This window comes from Cyprinodon tularosa, unplaced genomic scaffold (genome assembly GCF_016077235.1).
Source record: "Cyprinodon tularosa strain WSP-4 unplaced genomic scaffold, ASM1607723v1 ctg13, whole genome shotgun sequence".
Taxonomy (NCBI): Eukaryota; Metazoa; Chordata; class Actinopteri; order Cyprinodontiformes; family Cyprinodontidae; genus Cyprinodon; species Cyprinodon tularosa.
Window position 1 is genome coordinate 2,421,834 of NW_024038114.1, and position 25,562 is coordinate 2,447,395.

Consider the following 25,562-nt stretch of genomic DNA (forward strand, 5'->3'; position numbering starts at 1 on the left):
TCAACAGTAACGTAATCAACCACGTCACCAAAGCGCGCTTGGGTGACAACAACAATGGCTGCCGCTGGTGAGTTAAGGTGTGTAGATTCTGCTATTAGGTCTGTTCTAGAAGAAATCGACAGCAAATTAATTTTAAAAGAGGAACAGAGAAACACGATCAAGGCATTTGTTGAAAAGAAAGATGTTTTTGGCGTCCTTCCTACGGGATTCGGCAAAAGTTTAATTTATCAGCTGGCTCCCTTGGTCGCTTAACATACGTCACGCACTCCGTTGCTCTTATTGGTTGTAGGTCTATCCAATTGAGTGCAGAGGCATTTTTTTCCCTGGTTCGTTCGAAACACGCCCCATAATCACAGCTCTATGGAGCAGTATCAGACTCATATTCTGACTAGAATTGAGTCGGACTACGTCAGGCTAGAGGAACCTAGCAGTCCTTTAAAAGATTGCTGCCTTTAAAGCTACAGTGTGTAATAATTACAGGGATATACAGTCAGAAATGTAATAAATTATACATAACTATGTTATTTTATCATCATCTACGAGCTCAGCCTCTTAACCTTAATATTTGCGTTGCCTTAGAATTCGTTATTTATAATTACATAGGAGCGGGTCTCGCAGCCATGGAGGCAGACATCTTTGCGCTACTGCAGCGCAGAGCCAACAAACTAGTGATTGCGAGATCGCCAAAATGTCACAACGATGTAGAAAAAATAACGGGTATATTTATTATCTTAAGTCTACATGAAATCTATACCCTACACAGACTAATGAAATACTATCTGTAAAATTATCTATGTAAACAAACCTCATCACTTGAGAAGGTAGGTGATGCGGACGTCGTGGAAGACATTTTGTCCCGTAATGCTCGCCGTACTGTTGGGGGGGAGAAGCGGTGGGGGGGAGATGATCATGTTGCTGCAGTCTGCAGTCTGACCGCTAGATGTCGCTAAAAGTTACACACTGCAGCTTTAATCTGTGACGTTCTCTTTTTTGCTTTAAATGCAGTAGACGGATGTTGTATTCTTTTATTTCTTAAAAAAGCTGTTGAAACATTTTGCTTAATTTTCAATGTTTTTTAAATGTTTTCTACATGTTTAATTTCTCCTGAATTCTCATAAAATGATGACAAATGGTTGTATTTCTTAAGAATTAAACCAGAATCAAGATGTCAGGTTAGTGAAAATTATTATTGACCAGTAATAAGGAAGTTGAAAAGTGCCACAATAAAATAAATTGCTTATTAAAGATGTGGTTAAATAAAATTTATTCAGATTAAAGATTGTGTCATTAGTTTTTTTTTTGTTTTTTGTAAAGCTGGAAATGAATATAGAATATATTTTCTCATCACCTTCCGCTTCATCCGGACCCTGTAGTGAGGGGCAGCAGTTTCAGCAGAGATTAAAATATTTCTCTTTCCTTGCTTTTTGCTCTGATATCTGCCAAAAGAGTGAGTTTCTATATCTGCAGTCTTTATGGCTCCTTCTGGGCTCAGAATAAAAGGCAATGGCAGCTCAGCTGTGATGCTTTCTACTCCTGTTTTTTAAATCCAAAAACAGAGCATCATTAAGGTCCATGGTGATAACTTTGATTGGCTTTCATCCTCATACTCATACTCCTGAAGAGGAAGCTACATCTTATCTCCTGTCCTATACACAAGCTCTAATGCAATGGGTTTTTAAGATCACTGTCCAGGGTAGGAAAGGAGCTCTGCACTGCTCTGCTGAATCCAGACATCCTTCAGCCTTTCAGAAGTGATTACACGGCAGACACGCAGATAAATGATGCTAGTAAAATTGGGACTAAAGCCTTCTTTAAAGGAACAACAAAAATTATTCAAATGTAGGGAACGGCTAAAGCTCTTCGTTATAAAACCCATAACATATGAAGATGAGGACATTTAATTTTATCTCGCACAGTACATGTCACAAAATATTGCATTGTCATTAAACTCTGAGGTGGCCTGTGGCTCTGCTGTCTGTAGTCCAAATGATCATGGGCAACCATACAGCTAGTGGCAGCTAGGAATGTCAGGAGGTCCCTATGCTAAATGAACTGGCACTAGGGAGGATCTTGCTTCCTCGTCCTAGATCCTTTCTAACTGCCAGCACTATTCAGATAGCACTTATGTCGCCTATGGATGAACTTCTAGCTTAACCTAAGGTGGGCATACACTGTATGAGTTTCTGCCCTTTACAGGAGGATTCTCCAGGTGTGCGAGCCTCTCATGGCCACCTACCGATTAGGAATCATAAGTTCCATAGAAAATCAAACGTATGAAATTCAGTCAGCCCTCGTGAGGTGTTCGTGAGCAAATTTTGCTGTTAAAGCAGAGCGACTATGAGCAGATTTACCCGAACCTTGTGCACTGTGCATGTGCAAACATGGGAATTTTCTTCTTCTGCCATCTGTTTGGCTTTCAGAATGATTGGTCCGACTAACGCCATCTCTTAACGCTGTGTCCGAAGTGTGTTTTTTTGACATATAGGGTGAGCAGTTAGATCGCATCAGAGCATCGGGCCGTAAGCTATAAGAAAATGTATGGAACACAAAGTTGTTATGCCTTTTCCTCATTCACCTGAGGAGCTGTTGACCAGCTGTGCTATTTGATAGACTGTTACAGTGGTACCCGCCACTCCACCTAGATTAAGTAGATGAAGTTTGACTTTTGTTGTTTACTTTTTCTTTCTGTTCATTTAACAATTGTTGTTAGTGAAATATGGAGGTGGAAGTTTAACTGAAGACACGATTATTTACCCTTACGCCTCGTTACAGGCCAATCAGTTTTGAACCATGACTCCACGAAAGCCAATCAGCATCCATTGTTCATCTTAAAAGGTCTCCAAATCCAGATCAGTCTGATACCCAAAGCACAGGCAGTGGTTGCGCTATGTGGGACTTCAATTCAGATAACCCCGATTCAGTCCACCTCCATCCCCTTCTCCTTCTCTACCCATCATGTGATTGTACTGAAGTAAGTAAAACACTACTTCGTCATATTTTTACTTAATTCAGAATAAAAAGTAGCTATCCAACAAATTATTCAAGTAATATTAAAACATATATTTAGTAAAAAAGGTAACTAATCATAAGTTTTGATATTCAACAAAAGATAATAAAGACTTATTGTGAGGTTATGTTCACATTCTGGTATTTAAAAAAATGTATAAAAATTTTGAAACAAATAAATAATGTCATAAAAAAAAAACTCTGATCCCATGCACAAGCATTACAATTTAAATGTTCAGATTATACAATCATTTGTTCTACAAGGATACCCAAGAACCATCTCTGACAGTAATGCAAGTTAATAGTCCCATCTTCATCTTGTTTTTATTTATTGTTTTATTAGGTCTCAAATTATGACTGTGTTGGTTAATGTTAGAATGTTAGGTTAATAGTTAATGCCAGGTCTCAAATTATGACAGCGTTGGTTAATGTTAGAATGTTAGGTTCCAAAATAGCCTTGGATTTGAAGAAATCGGGAAAAAAATGTATTAGAAGGATATTACATTTTTGTTAGAGATAATAAAAAGACATCATCTGCCTTTTTTTTTTTTTATCTGCAAGTTTGCACAGGCCTTTAGGCAGTGTAAACTAAGGGATTACATTACCAGTAATATTTTTTTCCAAAACAGCCCTGTCTCTAAGAACCAACTGGAGGAACTAGAGAGCTGACCACTCCAGGAACGGCCTTTAAAATTTGGTAAACCTTCTCTGAATCTGAATACTGCAAGTTATACCTCCTAGCTCCTCTTCCTTCACCTTTCCTGGGCTCAACTGTAAATAACTTATCGTGGATAGGAAGAGATGTCTGCCTTGTGGATAACACTAACTGGTGAAAATGCACATGGTCAGTAGTCAAATAGTGGCTCCAGCTTTCTGACAAAATATCACACAGATGTAGTGAAAGGTTGAACCCCAAAACATAACGGTTGCATGTTTCACACGTAGTACATGTGAAACAGTAATATAAATTAGTTAAATTCCAAGATGTGTTTTTAGGGTCTGACATGCAATGGTGTTTGGGAGTCAACGAGGAGCAATAAAGGAATGTTGGATGGTCCCTATGCTATATGAAATCAATAAGAAGCATGCAGCTTCCTTCTCCTATATACCTCCCTCTGTACTACTTGCACTATTGGACAGTGGTTACCATGATAACTGCCACTCTTCCCCCTTTTTTTTTAAACTGTATTTCTTTTCTTCATATGAATGCTGTCCTCCCAGCCTATTTTTGTTAGACTTCGCTGGAAAAGGTCAATTGGAACAGTTATCTGTACTGTTATTCTTCGCAGATGTCATACCAGTAGGCAACTGTAAGCATCTTTCAGCTATGTTTCAGATTTTCCACGCGTTTCTTCAATGGTTTCAATTTGTCAGCAGCTGCTTCTTGGAAACCATCAGTTGGAATCACAGGATGCGTTTGAATTTAAGGCTGCGTCATCCAAGGAGGTGGTCTACCTGGACTGGAACCTTTGAGGTACTTGAAAAGGAAGCTGGAAGAGTTTGGCTGTAAATTCAAACGGGTCTAGCCTTCGGTCGCTTTTACCGCAGTAGGCTCTGTCACTTAGCAACCGTGACAGTTGACACAAAAAGCAGGAAAAAAATGAATACAGAACTTTACAAAAATGTTTGAAAATGTGTGTTTATTTATTTCATTGTAAAGTGAACAAAGACTACATGAGAATACAGAGTGGAATATGGGTGAAAATGTAATGATAGAAACCTTAGTCAGTTAAATAACATCCTGCTGTCATTTTGCACATCTCTGATGTTGCTGCCATATTGACATATTCATTAGTGTAAAAATGTCCATAGCTGGATATTGGTTATTTATTCTCCGGGTGCAGTTTTATATTGTAAAAACACTTTACAGTACTTTATTGTTTATATTTTAACTCTTCCACACCAAGCCAGCACTAAGCAAGCACTCACTTTCTCCAATCAGGGAGGGGTATGTGAGGCAGTGCAGGATGATTCTCTATCATGAAGAGGCTTTTTCTTAATGTTTTCACACCTTGCAAACCAAACTTAAATCAGGAAATGTAAAAGTTTATTTTTTTTCCGCAACCAATCTGCACATAGCAGTAACCTCTCTTTCTCAGCTAATGTCTAAGTTGTGAGAGGTCTCATTGTTCAGCCTTTAGAAGTGGTGAGATTCAACAATGTACCGATAATTAATTAATGGGCGACACCCAAACGGGAGATTTCACTTTGAAAGCAAGTGTTTCTCTTCAAGATTGGAAGAAAACAACTATGTTGTTATTATTTCCTTACTAATGAATAATTTGTAGTGCTAAAGGCATTATTTAACCCGACCTTTGCCTAGTGATAACTTAAAGGCTTAAAGAACCATGATATAGGACTAATGGACACTCAGGGATTTAAAGAACAGAGTGAAAATAAAACCTACTGCAAAGACAACATAATTGGAAAGGGGTCTTTATATATACCTTTTAAAATAATACACATACCACTGGTAAATTAAGCTTTTTTGTCAGTCACTTTCGTATCTCACATTTGATCATGATCATAAATACAATTAATATAAAAACTAAACCACCTTGAACAAAATGTAAGTCAAATGGAAGAAATAGAATACATTGGTTGAAAAATATAGAGTAGTTTTAACAACTATAAAACTTACACAAAATGCTGGAAAATATTTGATATTTAGAAACCAATTCAAAAATTCTTTTTAAGTAAATGAGTAAATCCAGTGGCAATATATAGGTTGGAGGAGATGAAAGGGGATCCACAACTTTCTGCACACTAGCATTCAAAAGCAAGCTTTCTCATTCCATTTTTTCCTGAGGAGAGATCACTGAGGAAAAAATACTTTAACACATTCCAAAGTGTGTATATATATATATATATATATATATATATATATATATATATATATATATATATATATATATATATATATATACATATAAAATGACAAGAAAACATTACTGTTTAACAAAGTGTAATTTTATTCAAACCAGACTAATTATTCAGGTTACTTTTTTTTTATCAACAGGCAGAGAGTCACAAATAACAGTTAAAAGAAGCTTTTCATACACCTGCAGAGTCACATCCCAACATACCTATTTAAATCAAACACGTTTGATTTGAAATCATTGGCTCCAGTCATGTCAATAGAATACAGTGATTACCTTTTATGCTTACAGAAGAAATGTACTAAAAAGATAAATTGCTTGGTAAAACATTAGACCTAACAATTAACAGGCAGGTAATAACATGAATAAAAAAAATACATGGATTAAAAAAAAAATCCTAACACGTGTAGTGCTGTAGTAGAGGCAAACTGTGAGCCATGAATCGTTCAAATGACTTCTTACAGGAGGCCATGCTTCTGCATGGTTCTGAGTTGGGTTGTTTGGGGGTATTTTCCCTTCCTGTATCCATCATTAGGCTAATACACCTGAACATCCCTGCACCTCAAAGCTTTCCACTTGCATGGCACTTTGTTTAAAAAAATATAAATGCAAAGATGTTTTTTGTGGAGGGAAAGGTGCTTCTGAAACTTCACTTTACCTTGACTTTGTGAGTCATGTGAATAGTCAAACTATCTTTGCGTTCGAACATTTGTTTCCCCACAGGTCACATACGTGTCTTCTCCCCTGTGTGAGTTCTCATGTGACTAGTTAAATCCCATCTTCCCCTATAACTCTTTCCACAGGCTGTACATGAGAAAGGTTTCTCGCCTGTATGAGCTCTTATGTGATAAGTTAAACCCCTTCTATCAGCGTAACTTTTTCCACAGGTCTTACATGAGAAAGGCTTCTCACCTGTGTGAGTTCTCATGTGAGAGGCTAAGCTCCTTTTAGTGGTAAAACTGTTTTTGCAGATCTCACATGAGAAAGGCTTCTCTCCCGTGTGAGTTCTCATGTGACTCATTAAACTCTCTTTGAAACCGAAACTTTTTTCACAGGTTATACAAGTGAAAGGCCTCTCTCCTGTGTGAGTTTTGATGTGTCTGGTTAAATGGCTCTTACAACTGAAACCTTTTTCACAAGAAACACATGTGAAAGGCTTCTCACCTGTATGAACTTTCATGTGATAAATTAAAGTGCCTTTCTCAGTAAAACTTTCTCCACAAATTAAGCAAAAGAAAGGCTTGTTGTGAGTTCTCTCATGAACAGATAAATCAGCTTTTGTTATAAATCCTTCTCCGCATGTAGCGCATATAAAAGGTTTCTCACCAGTATGACTTGCAATGTGAAAATTCAGTTTATCTTTATAACAAAAACTATTTCTACAGGTTGCACAGGTGAAAAGCTTCTCATGTGTTCCCATGTGTTGAGACGTGTCACTGCTTTGAAAAATTATCTTTGCATTAGTTTGACAAGAAAACTTATTTTTATCTAGGTGCGTTTCCTTGTTGTTGTTTTTTTGCTTTGAACAGTCAGCAGTTCCTTTCTTCTGTTTGCTTTTCTGAGATTTCCCATCTAGTTTCTGCTCCTCGTCTTTTTCTGCCTGATCTTCAGAGTTGCTTCCTTCCTGATCCTCATTCGTAGCTTCAGGGGGTTCCTGAAGGATGGGCTGGTTTACGTTTGGTTCGGTTTCATTGTAATCACTTTTCAGGATAGAAACAATCAAAATGTTATCAGTCTCCTCTTTCACTACAACATGCTCTTCATCCTGGCTGATACAGTGTTGATTCTCTTCCTCTTTGACCTGTTGATGTTCTACTTCTTCATGCTCCTGTTTTATCTGAAGAGGTTCTGGCTCCTCTTTAATTACATTGGATTTCCATTCCTGGCAACTTATCTCATTGAGATCCTCCTCCTCTTTAAATGCACAATATTGGTGATCTGTAAAGAAACACACAGCAAAATCTTATAATCAGAGTGAAAACACATACCAATCTTTTAGAGCAGTTTAACACCCTGAATGAGAAGAAAAAAAGACAAATGAACAGTTAGTTCCCAAATAGACTTCTACTGACTAGAAGGGGCAAAGTGGAGTCACAATATGATATTACAATGTGGGAAATATTTGAGCAAAAATACTGTAGCAAGTAAATTTTCTGTAAATGTTGAAAGGACTGAATTTATAAAGTGCTTACCTCAAGTCCCATAAACTGCTTAAATTGCTTTACACTACAGCTACATGTACTCACATTTATATACATATGTGTACACTGAGGTGTCTGAATGTCTGTCCCAATCACTATATAGGGCTCTATATAGTGGCTACGCCATTTTAGAGGAGTGTCCGAACATCTAGTGGATTAAAAAGTAGTGGACTCAAAATTTCCCACAATGCATCTTGAAAAGTTGTGATCATCCATGGTCACTAGACGAGCAGATATACCCCGGAATGCTTTGCGAGCCCGCTGCCTTTGTACCGAGGGAGCAGGGTGGGGCTAAGGGTCTTGCTCAGGGACCCAGAGTGCAGCAGTGGGGATCAAACCGGGCACTTCTAAAAGATTCTCTGACATTCCCCACATTTTTGAGTATTTTCATATTGTAAATACCGTACATTATGATGTGGATTTAAAGGCATTTACTGGTGTCGCCCACCATGTAGTCTAGTAACCACATGCTGGTGCCAGATTCCTTTTCATGACAGTTTGGGAGTCAGAACCTGCCTTATAGACTACTGGTAACAGAGAGTAATGAGGGGATATTAAACCAAATTAATTCATCATTTCAGGCATTAGCCTCATGTCATCATTCCTGTATCTTGACCAGAGCACCATTTTGTATGCTGTTTATAGCTACCCACTGCTTCTAAAAATAATTGAGTTTGTTCAAAACTTAGACTGGAAATACTGGATTCCCTTTTTCCGTTTCTTTAACTTTCCTTCAAACTCCTTAAAGCAATATTCCTTCCTTTCGTCCTCCAACTGTAGGTTAAGTGGTTCCCAACCTTTTTTGAGTCATGAGTACCAAACATGTTGATTATTTTTCAAAAATAGAAATTACAGCCAGTTATAAAATTAAAAATATTGACTTTCCTTAATTTGAATATTTAATTGTCACACATTTCATTCTTTACAATTATAATAAAACAAAATATTCTGGATAGTTAACATGTCCTGAGATAAATACAAAATTAAGATACAAAATCTTTTTTATTTACAAAAATCTGAGTTCTTCTGAATAAGTCCCCCATACACACATCTCAACTTAACAAATCAGGAAGAAAAATTAACAAAATAATATTTAGATTCCCTGTCATTTTCACTTTGTTTTCACCATTCACTGTGTTAATGAAACACCTGACCTTCTGAATCCCCAGCAATTGGATTTAGAATTGAGAAAGCTTCCTGGATGGGAAGCAAAACGCCTTTAATCTTGGAAAACCAAAGTTTAGTTTTTTAAATCTTTTTTTAAACTTCTTTGGAACAGCAATGGGAATTTGTTACCATTTAGCCTTGACAGTAGCTGCTTTGGTAGGTTCTTCTCTTGTGAACTTTATCTGAGCCCCTCTCTCCCCGCTCTCAGGTGCACATAAACAATACTCACTCTAGACTTTCATGTAATTAGGACATTTTTTGTTTGTTTTCTGGTTGATAAAATCTTCATCTATTTTACACTTTGGTCCTTACAGAGCAAAACACATCCCGGCGCCATTTAACAGCATTTCTTTATCTGGAATGTAAAATATCAAAGGTTTTCATTATGATGGGTCCACCAACACTGATGCTTCGGTGCATGCATCGAAGCCATAGAGCAAAACACTGTTGTTTAAAGAAAGTCACGTGACTGATACAGGAGTTGTTTCTAATTTGCTGACACACTAAACTGTGTTAAAAAAATGTATCTGTCACAATGATGCATCCGCTAAAAAAAATCATCTTTTGTGGTTTATCATTAAAATTATTAAGATTTTGGAGCAGCCTAAAAGGAATAGGAACGCTTCAGCCGTTGTGTTTTAATTAAAATGTTCTTGTTGTGTCATACTTTTCCTCTCAGTTATCACTCAGCTTATCTGAATTAAAGTTAATTTCAAATTGACTCCTATTTTTTTTTTTTTTTTTTTTACTGCACTTATTGTTTTAAAAATATGATTTAAAATCCTGGACCACACTCATCCTCATTCACAGTTTCCCCTAAATCTTCAAGTTATGATACATGTTCACATTATTTATTGGCTGCATCTAATAATATGCATTTCAATTTAAACATAGATATGAAACAATACAAAATAACCTACAATAACTTCAATTATATCATTGTACTGGGTCATTAAATAAATATAGTTTAGTCAGTCAAATAAGCTGCCTGTAGTGTCTTTAAAGGTCCAGCAGGTGTCAGTATTCTGTGAGACAGTATCAATGAAGGATCAATACAGTTTACCAATGTAAGAAAAATATATGAGTTGGATGATAAGAAATTCTCTAAAAATAACCCAATCAGTGCTATACCACCATGGTTGTTTCCAGAAACAAAAGTTGACTTAAAAATACATGAAATGAAAAGAGAATGGAAACATAATGAAGTTGGGGTTAAAACTAGCTTATATATTAGACAATTTTATTATAGTTATTTAAAAATTTACACAGATGGTTCAAAAAATTCAAAGGTACTGTATATGTGGGAATAGGGATTTTATTCCAGAGTTTAATATATGTATATGTAAAATATTAACAGACCTTTTATCTATATACACAGCAGAAATCGTAGCAATTATTATTAGTTTACAGTGGGTGGAGGAGGTCAGACCAGACAGGGTGGTGATTTGCACAGATTCCTAAGGCTGCAATAGAAAGAATTCATTCAGGATTAGATTAGAAATTCATCAGAGTTTGTTTAGGTTATTTAGGTATGGAATAAATGTTCAGTTCTGTAGGGTTCCAGTACACAAAGGGGTGAGAGGAAATTAAATAGCAGACAAGATAGCTAAAAAGGCTTTAAGAAAGCGGAATATACACCAGATTCCATTTGGGAAAGGGGAAGGTATATCAATTAAAAAGAAAACAGAATTATGTACTAGGGAAGAGAAATAATGATTTATGTGAGGGTTGTAAAAGAAAAAAAATGTGGATCATGTTTTGATGGATTGCATTAAATATGCACCTGAAAGAAAGAGGATAAGGAAAGTAATTATGGAAAAAGGGAGAATGGAGTATTAAAGGGATTTTAGGGACGGATGGAGATAGTGAGGAAAGTCTGGTTATTAATAAAACACTGTTTTAAATTTTTACATAACACAAAAATAAAAAATAGAATGTAGTAGGTGGAACTACAGATCTACACACTCATGTGGCGGCATGCACCTAAAAGCTGTTTGCAATCAGCCAATCTAACAAGAAGTTTGCCAATGTGTCTAAACGCTTCAAAATGCCTCATTGACCGATAAATAGTTTTCATATACCCCTACAATGCATGCATTGGCAGACCACTAGGGGTGCTAGTACCCCTGCTTGGGAATCACTGGGTTAAAGTATCTGGGAAAATGTTGCAGTAAATATATACAGTCCTGCTTGGGTATTGGGGGAACATTTCAACACCAACCCTAACTTTTAATAACTCATATCTCCTATGGTAGCTAAAATCAAACAACTAAAAGCAAGCTGCATATATTTTCCTTTTGACAGGTCTGATTGGAACCGCTGGTGTTTCGTACCTATGCGGTGAGAGATGATCTGGTGTGTCCGGCTGCACTCATCATTGCTCTCTTCTTTGCATTTTGTGTCTTTAGCAGGAACTAATTGCACGTTGCTGGGTTCTCCTTGAAGCTGGACGGAAGACATTTGTCCTAAAAACACCTAAACCGTTTGACCTCCTAACAAGAGAGCGTTTCCATATGGTTTTCATTAATCGACCCGGACCGGTAGCGTCAACACGATCCGCGTAATCAGCTATTTGCGCACGCGCAGACAGAAATGCTTCCGGGTCCCCCTCGATTTTACTTTAAATAAAAGACCGACATTAATTTGGTGTTTAATTATTTACTTTTTGAGAAATCGGATGCTTTTTAATCCTTTCTGTTTTATCATTAGTATTGTTTCCCAGCTTTTTCATAGTTGGTAGGTTTCAATTTCTGTTGAGCAGGGGCGGACTTAGATGGGGGGCCACGGCCACCCTTAGTCAATCATTGGCCACCCCTATCATTTTTTCCCTCTAATACAGCTGATGGCAGCAGTAATACTCTCAAGTAGAATGTTCGAAACATTTTAAGTTTTCATATATTAACAATTACTTGACAATAAAAACACTGCAACATCAATATACTAACATTAATGATGATAAATATAGAATTCATTCTCTTTTCAGAACTAGATTTTGGGTATATGTGGTAAAGAGAAAATTATGTGTTTCTGCATGTCATCTAGGAGTCTTCGGTTAAATCAAAGATAAATAACTATTTTGATGAAAAAAAACTTATTAAATAATGAATTTATGTCGATATTAGTAGCCTACATGTAAATATCAATTGTATGATTACTGATAAAGGTGGGTTAGTAATGACAAAGGAAAAGATGTTCGCCCCAGAACTTAAACCTGAAAGAATTTTATCCCCTATACCATTTATCTAGAAAGCGCGGATGTTTAAATATATGCCCCCATTTGTTAGCAAAGGTTGCAGGAAAGAATAGTTTTTCTTTATTTAGAAAATACGGATGTTGTGCTAGGTAATTTTTCTTTTGGAACAGTGTAGATTGACCATAAGGTTCTGGCGCCTATCCACTTTTGGCCACCCCTTAGTGTACACTAGTTATTGCCTGGCCATCCTTATTAACATTTTCTTACTACGCCTCTGCTGTTGAGATGTGACCTTGATCCCCTCAAAGTTGCCAGTTAAGTTATCAGATAACCCCTCAGAGCCCATGCTGTATTGAAAAATGCTGTACAAACATAATTTCACTCCACATAATGTGATTGTGTGGAATATATCTGTTCTTTCCAAAAAAGTTAAAAAAAAACAATCCAATGGAGTTTATATCTGTTAGATGAGTTCTACATAACAAAAAATCCTTATATTATAAGGAATGGGAAAAAGGGGGTTTGGGCCACTGTGCACTTAATGTATATAAAGCGATATTTTACTAAGGTTTTAAAAGCAAATTTAATTTACATTGTCCACAGAAACAGTTTGACAGTAGTTAAGGCAATTCCTATGGCTATGTTAAATCCAACTCTGAAAATAACTTTTTTTTCTCCAAGTCAAACAATGAAATGTTACGAGAACATATGAACAACCATGTGTTTCTCTCCTCATTAAAATAAATTTGTCATTGAAGAGGTTTTCAGAAATCAAAATCATTAGCATTAGAACCAACTCTTAAAACTCCAATGATAATTTAAAAATCTATCGTACCGTCCCCTATTATATTCCTTCAGAAGTTATGATTTTTTAATGTAGCGTGATTTATTTCAACAAATGATTTGATAAATCATACTGTTTGCTTTCCTGATGATTTGTTGCTTTATATACAAAAAACAAAGGGGGTAAACTTATTTTCAAAAATCTTCTGATTACACTTCAAAATGGTCAAATCTCTTAGTAACCAATGGCTTATTTATTTATCTTTTTTTATTTCTTCCAGTTTTAAATCTATATTTTTGGATTGTCTTTTATCCATATTCTTATATAGATGGATTCCTAATTACTAGATTTCACTCTTGGCAACAATTTATTCCAAGTTTGTATCACTACAGCAATACAAAAAAAGTAGTTTGCATTTTTTTTTTTTTTTTCCAAATAACATACAGCCCCAATGCTTCTGAAAAATCAGAAATTACATTTATTACTTTTGGAAGAATTGATTTGTCATTAAAAAAAAAAGAAAATACTTTATCAGCAAATTGTACAACTCTGTATGTTGAAATACCGTCTATGTCTTCTATGCCGCGAGCTGAGATGCATCCAGGCACATTGATTGTATCCGGCGTACCCCGATCCCATTTCCACAAAACACTAAGGTATGTGTGGGCTTTTTTGATCTTGCATAAATATATCAAAATCAGAATTTCTCTATTCATAATTGTGAAAAGAACAACCCAACCAAGAGACACAATACATCAGCATGCACAGGTGCATGTGGCTGCAGCGTTTGGTTGGTACTGCCCTGGGGTTAGAAGATAATAACTGAGAAAACAGGGGGTTATGGTTATCTCACACCGTGCCCTTACATGGCATGAAATAAGATTACAAATAAAACAAAACAAAGTTTTCCTAGAAATACCAAATATTTATTGGATCACTCAGAGAAATCTCCAAGGAAACGAATGAGAGTAAAACAATAAATTAATAGAAAACATAACTGGCAGGAAGAAATATAAATAAGGTTGAAAGAAAAGAGGGTTATTAATCAACTGGTAAACTATTCGAGAAAAGAAAGTATTATTGCAGACAGACTTCAGAGCACATGATGTAAGAAAACAGTTTTATTATTAGTCCCTTTTGCTTCAGACATTTGATCAGCATCATAAGTACATTTCTAATATGAACACTAAACCTTTAACAAACATTGAGAAAAACAATACATATGTAAAACACAAACTAAAAAAAATGGAGTTGCTTAAACAAAAATGTAAATCAAAATATTTAAATAGAAATGCATGTAAAGTTTTATCTGTCATGACTTTTTAAACTTTCTTTCTGTGTTGTTGCCATCATATAATCACTGTTATTTACTTTTATCACAAAAAACAGTCAAAAAATGATATGTGTGACATTTAGATACAACTTCAAACAACTTGAAAAACAGAAAATTCACTAGAAGCCTACCACTCAATATATTCACCTCTAACTTGTATCCAATAGCCAATATATTATCATTAATTGAGCAAAAATGATAAGTAAAAAATGATAAGTGGAGCAGCAAGCAAGTATAGGTGCTTAATAAACAGCCTGGTCTCAGCCACAGAGTTGACCTTTTGCTTATATACCTTACCCCTCCCAGGGTGGGTTACAAATGTTTAAAAAATCCCTGGGTGAGAGTTAGTGTAGTGATGCCTTCCATGTACTGAATCTGAATTCAAAGCAAATGTGCATCCAAGTTGATGCATTTAACCAAAATGGGTTCAATCTAGAAGCATCACTATAATGCTGTCAATAAGACCCAGGTATTGTTTTGAAAATGTACTCCACATTTGTTTAAATCCTGCGTTTTTGCTTAAAAACTCTACTCTGGGCAGCTGCTCTTTTACTTCTTGTTCCTTCAGCACACAGTGGTTCACTCACACCATCAATAAATGTCTGAACCACTCTTTCAAAACTAACAGAAATGCTTTAAAACTTGGATAAAAAAAAAAGTCTGTAAGATCTCTCCCATCAAGCAAAATGATTTGACATTTGACATGCATTTTGTGTCACTAGACGAAAAGACATTAAAGTTATTATTATTTTTTTATGCATTAGGTTTGGGTTAACTACTGACCATCCTTGCCTGTGTCATTTCATATGGGAGATTATGTGGGAAATTAGCGGCCCAAATTCCAGCTCAAAGAGGACGACACTGAATTTAAAGAGCATGAATATACATTGTCAACTGTCATCACTATGATCGCTCTCAATGTTTTTGTCACTGTTGCCACCAGTGTCAATGCCGTAATCAATAGTTGTCAACAACAGCAGAAATCACATCCTGATTCAGAAGCTACAGGATAAGTTGCTTCTGAATGAATGGTGGCATGCATGCTTCTCAGCCAGGTTGCTTTGCTTATCACAGTCACCGATGTTTATATTACACCACTGTATATATGTGATATCTCATGTGAACAGTCCAACTACTTACATTTTTCCACAGTTCTTACATGAGAAAGACTTTTCGCCTGTGAATTCTCATGTGAGATCTTAAACTGGTTCTGCTGGTATACCTTTTTTCACAGGTCTCACATGAGAAAGGTTTTTCACCTGTGTGAGTTCTCATGTGATAAGCTAAACTGCTTCTACAGACAAACTTTCTCTCACATTTAGAACATGGGAAAGGTTTGTCCTCAGTGTGAGTTCTCATGTGATACGTTAAAGCATTTTTTGCACTATAACTCTTTCCACAGGTCACACACGAGAAAGGTTTTTCGCCCGTGTGAGTTCTCATGTGAGACGTTAAACTGCTTTTAGTGGTATACCTTTTTTCACAGGTGTCACATGAGAAAGGCTTCTGACCTGAGTGTGTTTTAATATGATAAGAGAAACTGCTTCTAGAGGTAAACTTTTTATCACAGACACTACATGAAAAAGGCATATCTCCTGTGTGAGTTCTCATGTGATAAATTAAGAACTTTCTTTCAATGAAACTCTTTCCACAAGTTGAACACGAGAAAGGTTTCTCCCCTGTGTGAGTTTTCATGTGAAAAGTTAAAGCATTTTTTCTGCTAAAACGTTTTCCACAGGTTGTGCACAAGTAAGGCTTCTCCCCCGAATGACTTCTTATGTGATGAGTGAGATTATTTCTGTAGGAAAACCTCTTATCACAGTTTGTACATTTATAAGGCTTTTCATTTGTGTGAGCTCTCATGTGAATAGTTAAAACGCTTTTATAACTGAAACTTTTTTTACAGGTAGTACACATAAAAGGCTTCTCGCCTTTATGAACTTTCATGTGAGCTGTTAAATTGCTGTCACAACTAAATTTTTTTTCACAAGTAATACAAGTGAAAGGCTTTTCTGTATGAGTTCTCATGTGATAAGTTAAACTCTTCCTTTCACAGTAACTCTTATTACATATTGTACATGCAAAAGGCTTCTCAGCCATGTGAGTTCTCATGTGACTTTTTAAATAGCTTTTTCGACTGAAACTTTTTTCACAGGTAATACAGGTGAAAGGCTTCTCACCTGTATGACCTTCCATGTGATAAATTAAATTAGATTTTCTACTGAAACCTTTTCCACAGGTTGCGCAAGAAAAAGGCTTGTGATTCAAGTGAGCCATCATCTGTGGAGACAAGTCACTGTTTTCAAAATATTTTTTAGCATTAGATTTGCAATCATACCCATTTTGGTCTGGGTTCGTTTTTTTGAGTGTTTTTCGTTTCGCCCTGCCAGTTGTACCTTTCTTCTGTTTGGTTCTCTGGTATTTCCCATTTTGTCTCTGCTCTTCATATCCATTTTCTACTTGGTCTTCAAAATTGCTCCATTTTTTATCTTGGTTGTCAAATTCAGGAGAGGACTGACAGATGAGCTTGTTTGGTTCTGTTTCATTAGAATAGCTTTTTACATTAGAAATGATCAATGTGTTATCAGTCTCCTCTTTCAACACAAACTTCTCTTCATCCTGACTGATGCAGAGCTGCTTATTTTCCTCTTTGACCTGTTGATGTTCTAGTTCTTCTTGCTCATATTTTATCTTCAGAGGTTCTGGTTCCTCTTTAACTATGGTGGAGTTCCCTTGCTGGTGGTTTATCTCATCGAGATCCTCCTCCTCTTTAAAGGTAAAACATTGTTGGAGATCTGGACAAAAACACAAAATAAAAGCTTATAAATGTGAGTTGAAGAACATATTGATCGCTTTAATTCATTGTTACAGTTCTATATACTTCATTAAATAGCAGAAAATTAAAAGATTTGACAAACACAACTTACTTGAACCATACGTTTCTCCTGAGCAGAAGGAATTTGCTGTATCAAAGTATGACATTACAATGTGGAAAAAATTTAGCAAAAATCTGTGTTAAATAGATTTCATGTAAATGTTCAATGTAATCAATGTATGTAGAAAGTCACATCAGCCACTAAAACTGCTTTACACTCGAGTGACATCTACCCTTTCATTTTCAGATATACATACACTGACATAAAATTTGGGTCAGAAAGAGGCTTTAATTAAAGCCCAAACTTTTGAATAGCAAGACATCTATGCTTTTATAAAGGCATAGACACTACAAAATGGCTTTGGATTAATTCAGAGCTCTGTAACTCAATGCATAGGATAAGAAAACATCAAAGTAAACCCCTCTACAAGAATGCAGCTGAATTTACACTCTACAAAAAAATAAACGCAACACTTTGGACTTTGCTCCCATTTTTTATGAGATGAACTTAAAGATCTACAACTTTCTCCACATACATGATATAACCATTTCCTCAATACTGTTCACAAACCAGTTTAAATCTGTAATAGTGGGCACTTCTCCTTTGCTGAGAGAATCCATCCCACCTCACAAGTGTGCCATATGAAGATGCTGATTAGACACAATGATTAGTGCACAGGTTGGTGAAAATGATATTACTCTAGTAAAAGTAGAAAGTATGGTAAAGAAATAATACTGACAGGTGGTACTAGTCTCTAACTAAATCAGTTTATTTTATTGATATTTATATGTCCAAATTTTGAAGTATTAAACAGTTTTATGAATACTGTCAGAAATGTCCAGAACTGAAAGAGTTAAAACATAATAAATATGGAATAAAAAAACATAACTCGAGGAAAGAAAAATAAATTAAACCTGACTACAGCGGAATTGTTCTGCATAAACCTTTTGAGTCATTCACAAGCAGCTGGTAAACTAATGAAAAAGAGCATTGAATGCAAAAAGACTTCATAGTTCACATTTATGAATGGTTTTATTGTAACTTTTGCTTTAGACATTTGATCACTTTAATGCATAGACTTTCTAATAAAAATACTACACTTTCATCAAAAGGTCAAACAATTGAAAAAAAACAACAACCAGGTACAAATCTTAGTAGCTTAAAACAACAAAAATTTCAAAATATGTGAAAAAATAAAAAACATGTTCTACATTGTCCCCATAATATAATCAGTATTATTTCAAAATTGTCATAGGATGTGTGAGATAATTAGATACAAATTCAGAAAAAACTTAACAAATTGGTAATTTCTTCATTGCCTACTATTATATATATATTCACTGGTAACGTTTATCCATGAACTGATATCATTAGACACATAAAATATAGGAACAGACAAACTTGGAGTCCTAAAATCATGTCTGTCTAAATCTGAAAACATTTTAAATCCATATTTTATTGATGACACATTATTAATAAATAATAACTTAAAAAAAACTGTAACAGTACAACCATAAATTATGCCAGAATTAGCCAAAAGAAAAGTTTTCATGCATAGTCTTTCATCAGAAGTGAAAAAGGAACCGAAATTGTGTCCCTTAATTTCTATGTTAATCATAGTTTAGTATTAAGCAGAGCTGCTGAACAACTCGTCAGACAAAATGAAAACCAACAGGCTGCTCAGTGCAATGCAGCTTCAAGCTACAGTGTGTAATTTTCACTGGAATTTATGGTTAGACAGTAGCGATATCAACCCCTTCTGCCTGCCTGCAGTGTGAACGTAGCCTGTCAGTCTTCTTGACCTCTGGTTTCTTATCACCATTACTCACTGGATTTAAGGGTGCAGTGTTGTTTTCTTATAAACTTTTCCATATGTTTGGCTGCTTCAGGATAACATGCATTTCTATTAAAAATTAATTCAGTCTACCTGGTTTAAAAAAAATTTTAATTAAATTAAATAAAGATTAAATTAAATATGGAGCCTTTTATGAGAAAAATGGGATTTGATGCATGATGTTTACATAACGCCACTCTGCTGTTTCAGATCATCTGTGTAAACAGTCCAACTTTTTACATAGATGAAACGTTTTTCAGCACCTCTCACATTAGAAACGGCTTCTCGTCTGTAGGGCTGCAGTTATTTTTTTTGATCAACCTAAAAATAACTACTTTTAGTAGATCAACATTTCTGAATAAAAAAAACATTTGAAAGTTAGAGAGAAAAACCTTGATTGCGTATTTTTAAATGTTTTTTGTAGTTTTGAATTAATAGCTGCTGTAAGTAGGTTTCTTTTTTTAGTATGGCATGTTTTATAGTCCGTGTACATTACTCTGGATAATAGATTGATTACCAAATTACTTGATGATCAATTAAATGAATTGATCATCATAGAAATTGTTTAATCACAATTAATCTAATAATTTGTGTCAGCCTTACTCGCCAGTGTAAGTTCTCATGTGATAAGTTGAACTTTCTGTTAATCTATCTCACCCCACAGGTCATATATCTCTCACGAGAAGTTAAACAGTTTCTTGAACCATAACTCTTTCCACACATCATGGATGATTAAGCTTCTCTCCAGTGTGTGTTCTCATATGATATGTTAAACTCCTTTGGCTGGTAAACCTTTTTTCACACGTCTCACATGAGAAGGGCTTCTCGCCTGTGTGAGTTCTCATGTGGTAATCTAAACTCCTCCTTTCACTGTAACCCTTTCCACAAGTTGTACATGAGAAAGGCTTCTCAGCCATGTGAGTTCTCATGTGAAGATTTAAACTACCTTTCGCATTAAATCTTTTTCCACAGGTTGTACACAGATATGGTTTTTCACCTGTGTGAGTTCTTATGTGAAAAGTTAAGCTGTTTTTACGGCTGAAACATTTTCCACAGGTTGTGCATGTGTAAGGCTTCTCCCCTGTGTGCGTTCTCATGTGAGTGGTTAAACTGCTTTTTTGGGTGAACCTTGTTTTACAGGTCTCACATGAGTAAGGCTTCTCTCCAGTGTGAGTTTTCATGTGGTAAGTTAAACTGCTTCTACAGATAAAACTTTTTCCACAGGTAATACATAGGAAAGGCTTCTCTCCTGCATGCATCCTCATATGACATATTAGTCTCTTCTTTTCACTGTAACTCTTTCCACAAGTTGTACAAGCAAAAGGTTTCTTAGCCATGTGAGTTCTCATGTGAAGAGTTAAATTACTTTTTCCACTAAATCCTTTTCCGCAGGTTGTGCACAGGTAAGGCTTCTCACCTGTGTGACTTCTAATATGATAAGTGAGACTATGTCTATTGGTGAAGCTTTTTTCACAGTGTGTACATTTAAAAGGTTTCTCATCTGTATGTGTTCTCATATGATTTTTTAGATTCCTTTGACGGCTGAAACCTTTTTTACAAGTATTGCACACGAAAGGCTTCTCACCTGAGTGAGTTTTCATGTGACAAGTTAAATGATATCTGTCTCTGAAACTTTTTTCACAAACCGGACATGAGAAAGGCCTCTCGCCTGTGTGAATTCTTATGTGACAGGTCAATCTCTTCCTTTCGCTGTAACTCTTTCCACAGGTTGTACACGAGAAAGGCTTCTCACCAGTGTGAGTCCTCATGTGAAACTTTAAAAGGTATTTCTGGCGGAAACCTTTCCCACAAAAAATACATGTGAAAGGATTGTCAATCGTGTGACCTCTCAGGTGAAAATTTAAACCTCTTCTCGATCTGTAACTTTTTCCACAGATTGTACATGTGAAAAGCTTCTCGCCTGTGTCAGTTCTCGTGTATCGGGACAAGTCACTCTTTCCACATAAGATTCTGCTATTACCTTTACAGTCATATTTATTTTTGTCTGCGTTTGTTTTTTTGACAGTTTTTTGCTTTGAACTGTCATCAGTTCCTTTCTTCTGCATGGTTTTCTGCCATCTCTCATCTTGTTTCTGCTCTTTATCTCTCCTTTCTCCATGGTCTTCAAAATTGCTTCCCTTTTCATCCTGGTTCTCAATTTGAGATGACTGACAGATGGACTGGTTTGGCTCTGTTTCATCGTAATCGCTTTTTACATTAGAAATTATAAAAATTTCTTCCTTCTCCTCTTTCAACACAAACTTCTCTTCATCCTGACTGATGCAGAGTTGATTCTCTTCCTCTTTGACCTGTTGATGTTCTATTTCTTCTTGCTCCTGTTTTATCTGCAGAGGTTCTGGTTCCTCTTTAACTAAGATGGTGTTCCCTTCCTTGTGGCTTATCTCATTGAGCTCCTCCTCCTCTTTAAACACACAATATTGTGGGAGATCTAGACAAAAACACAAAATGAAATTTTATAAATGTGAGCAAAAGAATGTGCCCCATCACTTTAATCCCTTGACACATTTTAATATGCTTAATTGGTTAGTTATATAAAAACAGACTTAGATGAATAAAAATGTACTTGACCAATGTGATTCTACTGACAATAAAGGAAACAGCTGTGTCAAAATATAAAATTTCAATGTGGGAAAGCAAGAATTTTGAGTCAAAAACATTTGATGCAAATGTTCATGGGACTAAATTTCTTAGGCATTTTTCAGAGTCACATGAAGCACTTCACACTAGAGCCATATCCAGCCAATTATACTCTGGTATACAAGTGTCTGAAACTAAACTTTACAAACCCTCAGATCCAATCCTACCCAGATTGTTAAAGAAAGTATTTCCTTAGATTTACACCACCATTTTAGATATGATTAATCTATCCCTCTTACATAAATATAAACTGCAGGCCTTAAAGAGAGCTGTAATTTAATTGAATAAAAATAAAACACTTTATTGATCCCCAAGTTAATTTAAATGTTTTTGCAAGTTACTTGCTTTAAGTCAAGAAGTTGTTATAGATGTGTAATAAGTGAAAGAAGGATCTCCTGTGCCAAACTTTAGGCGTGAAGCGAAAAAAAAAAAAAAACTCCAGCTTCAGAGTATGCTAGTGCCAATTCTGCCTCCAATATTACTTTCAATGGTAAATCTTTAGAAACAGTCCCTATATTATTTTCCCATTTTTAATTTAGTTTTTAATTGTAATACAATTTTAGTTTCGCTAACTTTTAAAAAGTTGTTTAAATGCAGAACATTTATATCAATATTAATTTCTATCATTATTTTTAGACATTTTTTATCTTTTTTTCTTTTTTTTTTTTTTTACATGGTTAATGAGGGAGAGCTATTATAGTATTACAGGCACACTCAGTAGAAGGAAACAAGTGTGCCCTAATCCAGGGATCCCTTGGCTCCGAGTACCCTATCCAAGGCTGTCATTTTATTGGTCGGAATGGTATAATCAGGACGGAATAATCTGTTTGCAATCTGAGTGATAGCGGAACAAAAAAAAGCCACAAGCAGGGACACAACATGTTTGCAAGCAAATTTATGAATTGGGGGAGAAGAAGCAAGGGGAGGAGGAAATATAAATATGAAATATCTGTGAAGAAGGAGTAAATCTTAGAGCAGGAACAAAGATTTTTGATGGAGAAGAGAATCTATTTTAGAGAAAAAAGGCATTTGGAATGCCAGTATTACACGTTTTGAGTGTGAGCAGTGAAATCCGTCTCTAAAATGTTAAATGAGCGCTTGAGCTTTGGCAGGAAAAAAAATCCTCTGTGGTCTTTTAGCACAAAATGCAATTTTGCTAATACAGCGAGAACAAGCCTGAGTAAAAACTTTTTGACATGCTTATCTTTTAAATTTTTATTTTAAAATCTTTGTAAACATTAAAGGAGCCGTAGGAGAAGGCTGTTCCAGGAAGCTATATTTTTGAAGGTACACAACCATGCCTCTCTCTTCAGACCACCCCTCAAAACCACTCCTTAAAAAAACATGAACACGCATGCTGTCTGTCAAGGTGATCGGATGTTTCCGAGATCGAGAACGAAGCAATCCCAGACAAAGTGCTTGTGACATGAGCTAACAACAACATAATGCTACGTTCACACCTAAAGCAGCAGAGGCAGCAAAAGCAGCTAGTTTACATGCAAAGTCAATGGCTCACGTGCATCACTAGCCTGATAAACCAGACTAAATGTGAGATAAAATGTGTAATTTAGTCTGACCCCGATGAATGAGACATCGGAAGATTGTTGATGAGAACAACCTTTTGTTTTTCAAACCACGTCTGTGCCTATTGGCCAATGCTCTGACCAATGAGCGCAACTGACTGTGACGCAGTAAGCGTGACAGAAAGCTGATGGGGGAGTGTAAACTAACAGCCTGTGATGTAAGCAGTGAAGAACTTGTTGAGATCATGGAGTTAGACTATAGTTGTCATTTTGCAAAAAAGACATGCTAATAGCCGGTGTACTACACCACTGTACACAACTTTTCCAAAGTTCAAATCAACCGTTGTCAGTGGCAGAAAGATTACAGAAAGTTGGAGTGAACGTTTCGATTACACCGAGGAAATCGGAAGTTGCATGGCAGTGAGGAAACTGCTTGCCTCCTTCACCCTGGTTTTCCATTAGCGCTAACAAGGAGGAGACAATTACTACCATAGGGTTTTCACAGAGCCCCATCCTTTTGACTACCAGTGGAGCTAGTTGGTAGATCAGACTTTTGCCATAGCCTGTCAGTAAAACGGCGAATACGTCCTTCTTAAAAATGAAGAGTAAAGCCTCTTCCTGCTCACGTTTCAACAAAAAAAAAAAACAAGTCTAATCCTTTCAAAACTGATTCCAAAGCTGAGTCAAACGAGAACTGTTCAATAGTTGTTGTCATCTTCCTTGTTGTGCTTTCTCCAGCGTCGCATAGCTTTGTCGTCACGCCCTCAAATTCAAAACAAAACTCTGCCTTGTGATTGGCCAGCCAGTTATAGGGCCTTGGGCATTGATCTAGGCTAGACCACTCGCAGACAAAAATTATTTTGGCCGCTGGTAGGTGGGGCTAGTTTACTAGGCTATGTCTGTACCCAAACAACCTCTGGTGCAATGTTTAAAGCTAAATTCGGTATACAACAAAAGCATAAAATCTTTAAGAAACAAAAAGTAGATTTACATAGAACGAAGTCTGCTTTAATGGAACACTGGACAGAGAAGCAAATAGGGTTCATTGGGTTTTCAATGGAAAATGTCAATCTGTGTATACATGATAATATTTACAAATGTAAAGCAATTTGCAGAAGAAATGGATATCAAATTAGTTAAAAATATCTATTTTTACTGCAAGGATATACAAAAAAAACTATATATATATATATATATATATATATATATATATATATATATATATATATATATATATATATATATAAAAAAAAATTATTAAATAACCAAATAGTCATACTGATTAATCAGATTTGTTAACTGAAAAATTAAATAATATTTATACCTTAAAATATGTCCTGGATTTTTAACAAATAAGCATTTTATGAAAAGGAGGGACAGCTGGTTTTAACAAAAACATCTAATCTCTCCTATCATCACAGAAGCTTTACCGATATTTTTATTTCAGCTAAGTTCATTAGGCATTGATTTCAAATTAGCACTAATAAACATATTAGAATTAGCAATAATTTTGACATTGTTTATGTAATGAACAATGTCAAAAGAAACAAGAATGTGCTTTATCTCCGAGATAAATCCAAATATTCTTATACAATATGATTTTTTATATTGTTTAATTCAGACGTTTTTCTTCCTTTTGGTTATTTTAAAGCTATCGTTGTCATTTCAAGCTATGTATATAGCTCTAGATCTTTGAATTAGTACACAATCAATTTAGGAAATGCATAAACTGGTATTTTTTTTGAGTTAATTTTTTTTTTTTCAGGTGGTAAAATAAAAAACAAAAACAAAAAGGTCTGGTGTAACAGCCGATTAAAACCGATGCAGAATTCAGCGACTGCAGTAACAGGTCTGGTCCGCAAACCGTTAGAACAGCTGGTGTTTCATACCTGTTCGCTGCAAGACAGTCAGCGGTTTGCGCTCATCGCTGTTCTCTTCTTCGGATTTGATGATTATCTCTTTAAATTCAGTCAATGTTTCTTCAGCAGGAGTTGACAGCTCGTTGTCAATCTCTCCTTGGAGCTGGATTGAAGACATTTTTGTTGAAAACAAAACAAAAATCCGGATTCTAACAGAAGAGCGTGACACTACCCGACCCGTACCAACGG

General features: G+C 35.7%; 1 protein-coding gene across 4 annotated transcripts; it reads right to left on the reverse strand.

Moving 5' to 3' along the window:
* Positions 1–5,964: 5,964 nt before the first annotated feature.
* Positions 5,965–25,562, reverse strand: LOC119778067 (gastrula zinc finger protein XlCGF57.1-like). 4 transcript variants are annotated; one of them, XM_038277148.1, is made up of 2 exons: positions 25,344–25,562; positions 5,965–7,823 (listed from the first exon to the last, which is right to left on the reverse strand). In XM_038277148.1, the coding sequence occupies exons 1-2, from the start codon at positions 25,489–25,491 to the stop codon at positions 6,610–6,612; spliced, it is 1,362 nt and encodes a 453-aa protein (XP_038133076.1). In that variant the 5' UTR covers positions 25,492–25,562; the 3' UTR covers positions 5,965–6,609. The 4 variants fall into 4 exon arrangements, with proteins under 4 accessions (XP_038133076.1, XP_038133077.1, XP_038133075.1 ...); XM_038277149.1 differs by lacking the exon at positions 25,344–25,562 and adding an exon at positions 11,587–11,818; XM_038277147.1 differs by lacking the exon at positions 5,965–7,823 and adding an exon at positions 14,489–17,358.

Bases quoted from the DNA above. Each gene is read 5' to 3' on its own strand.
- LOC119778067 (XM_038277146.1), bottom strand. From the start codon at position 25,491: ATGTCTTCAATCCAGCTCCAAGGAGAGATTGACAACGAGCTGTCAACT. The intron at 21,723-25,343 runs GTATGAAACACC...GTTTTTGTCTAG, and splicing joins GACTGTCTTGCAGCGAACAG to ATCTCCCACAATATTGTGTG.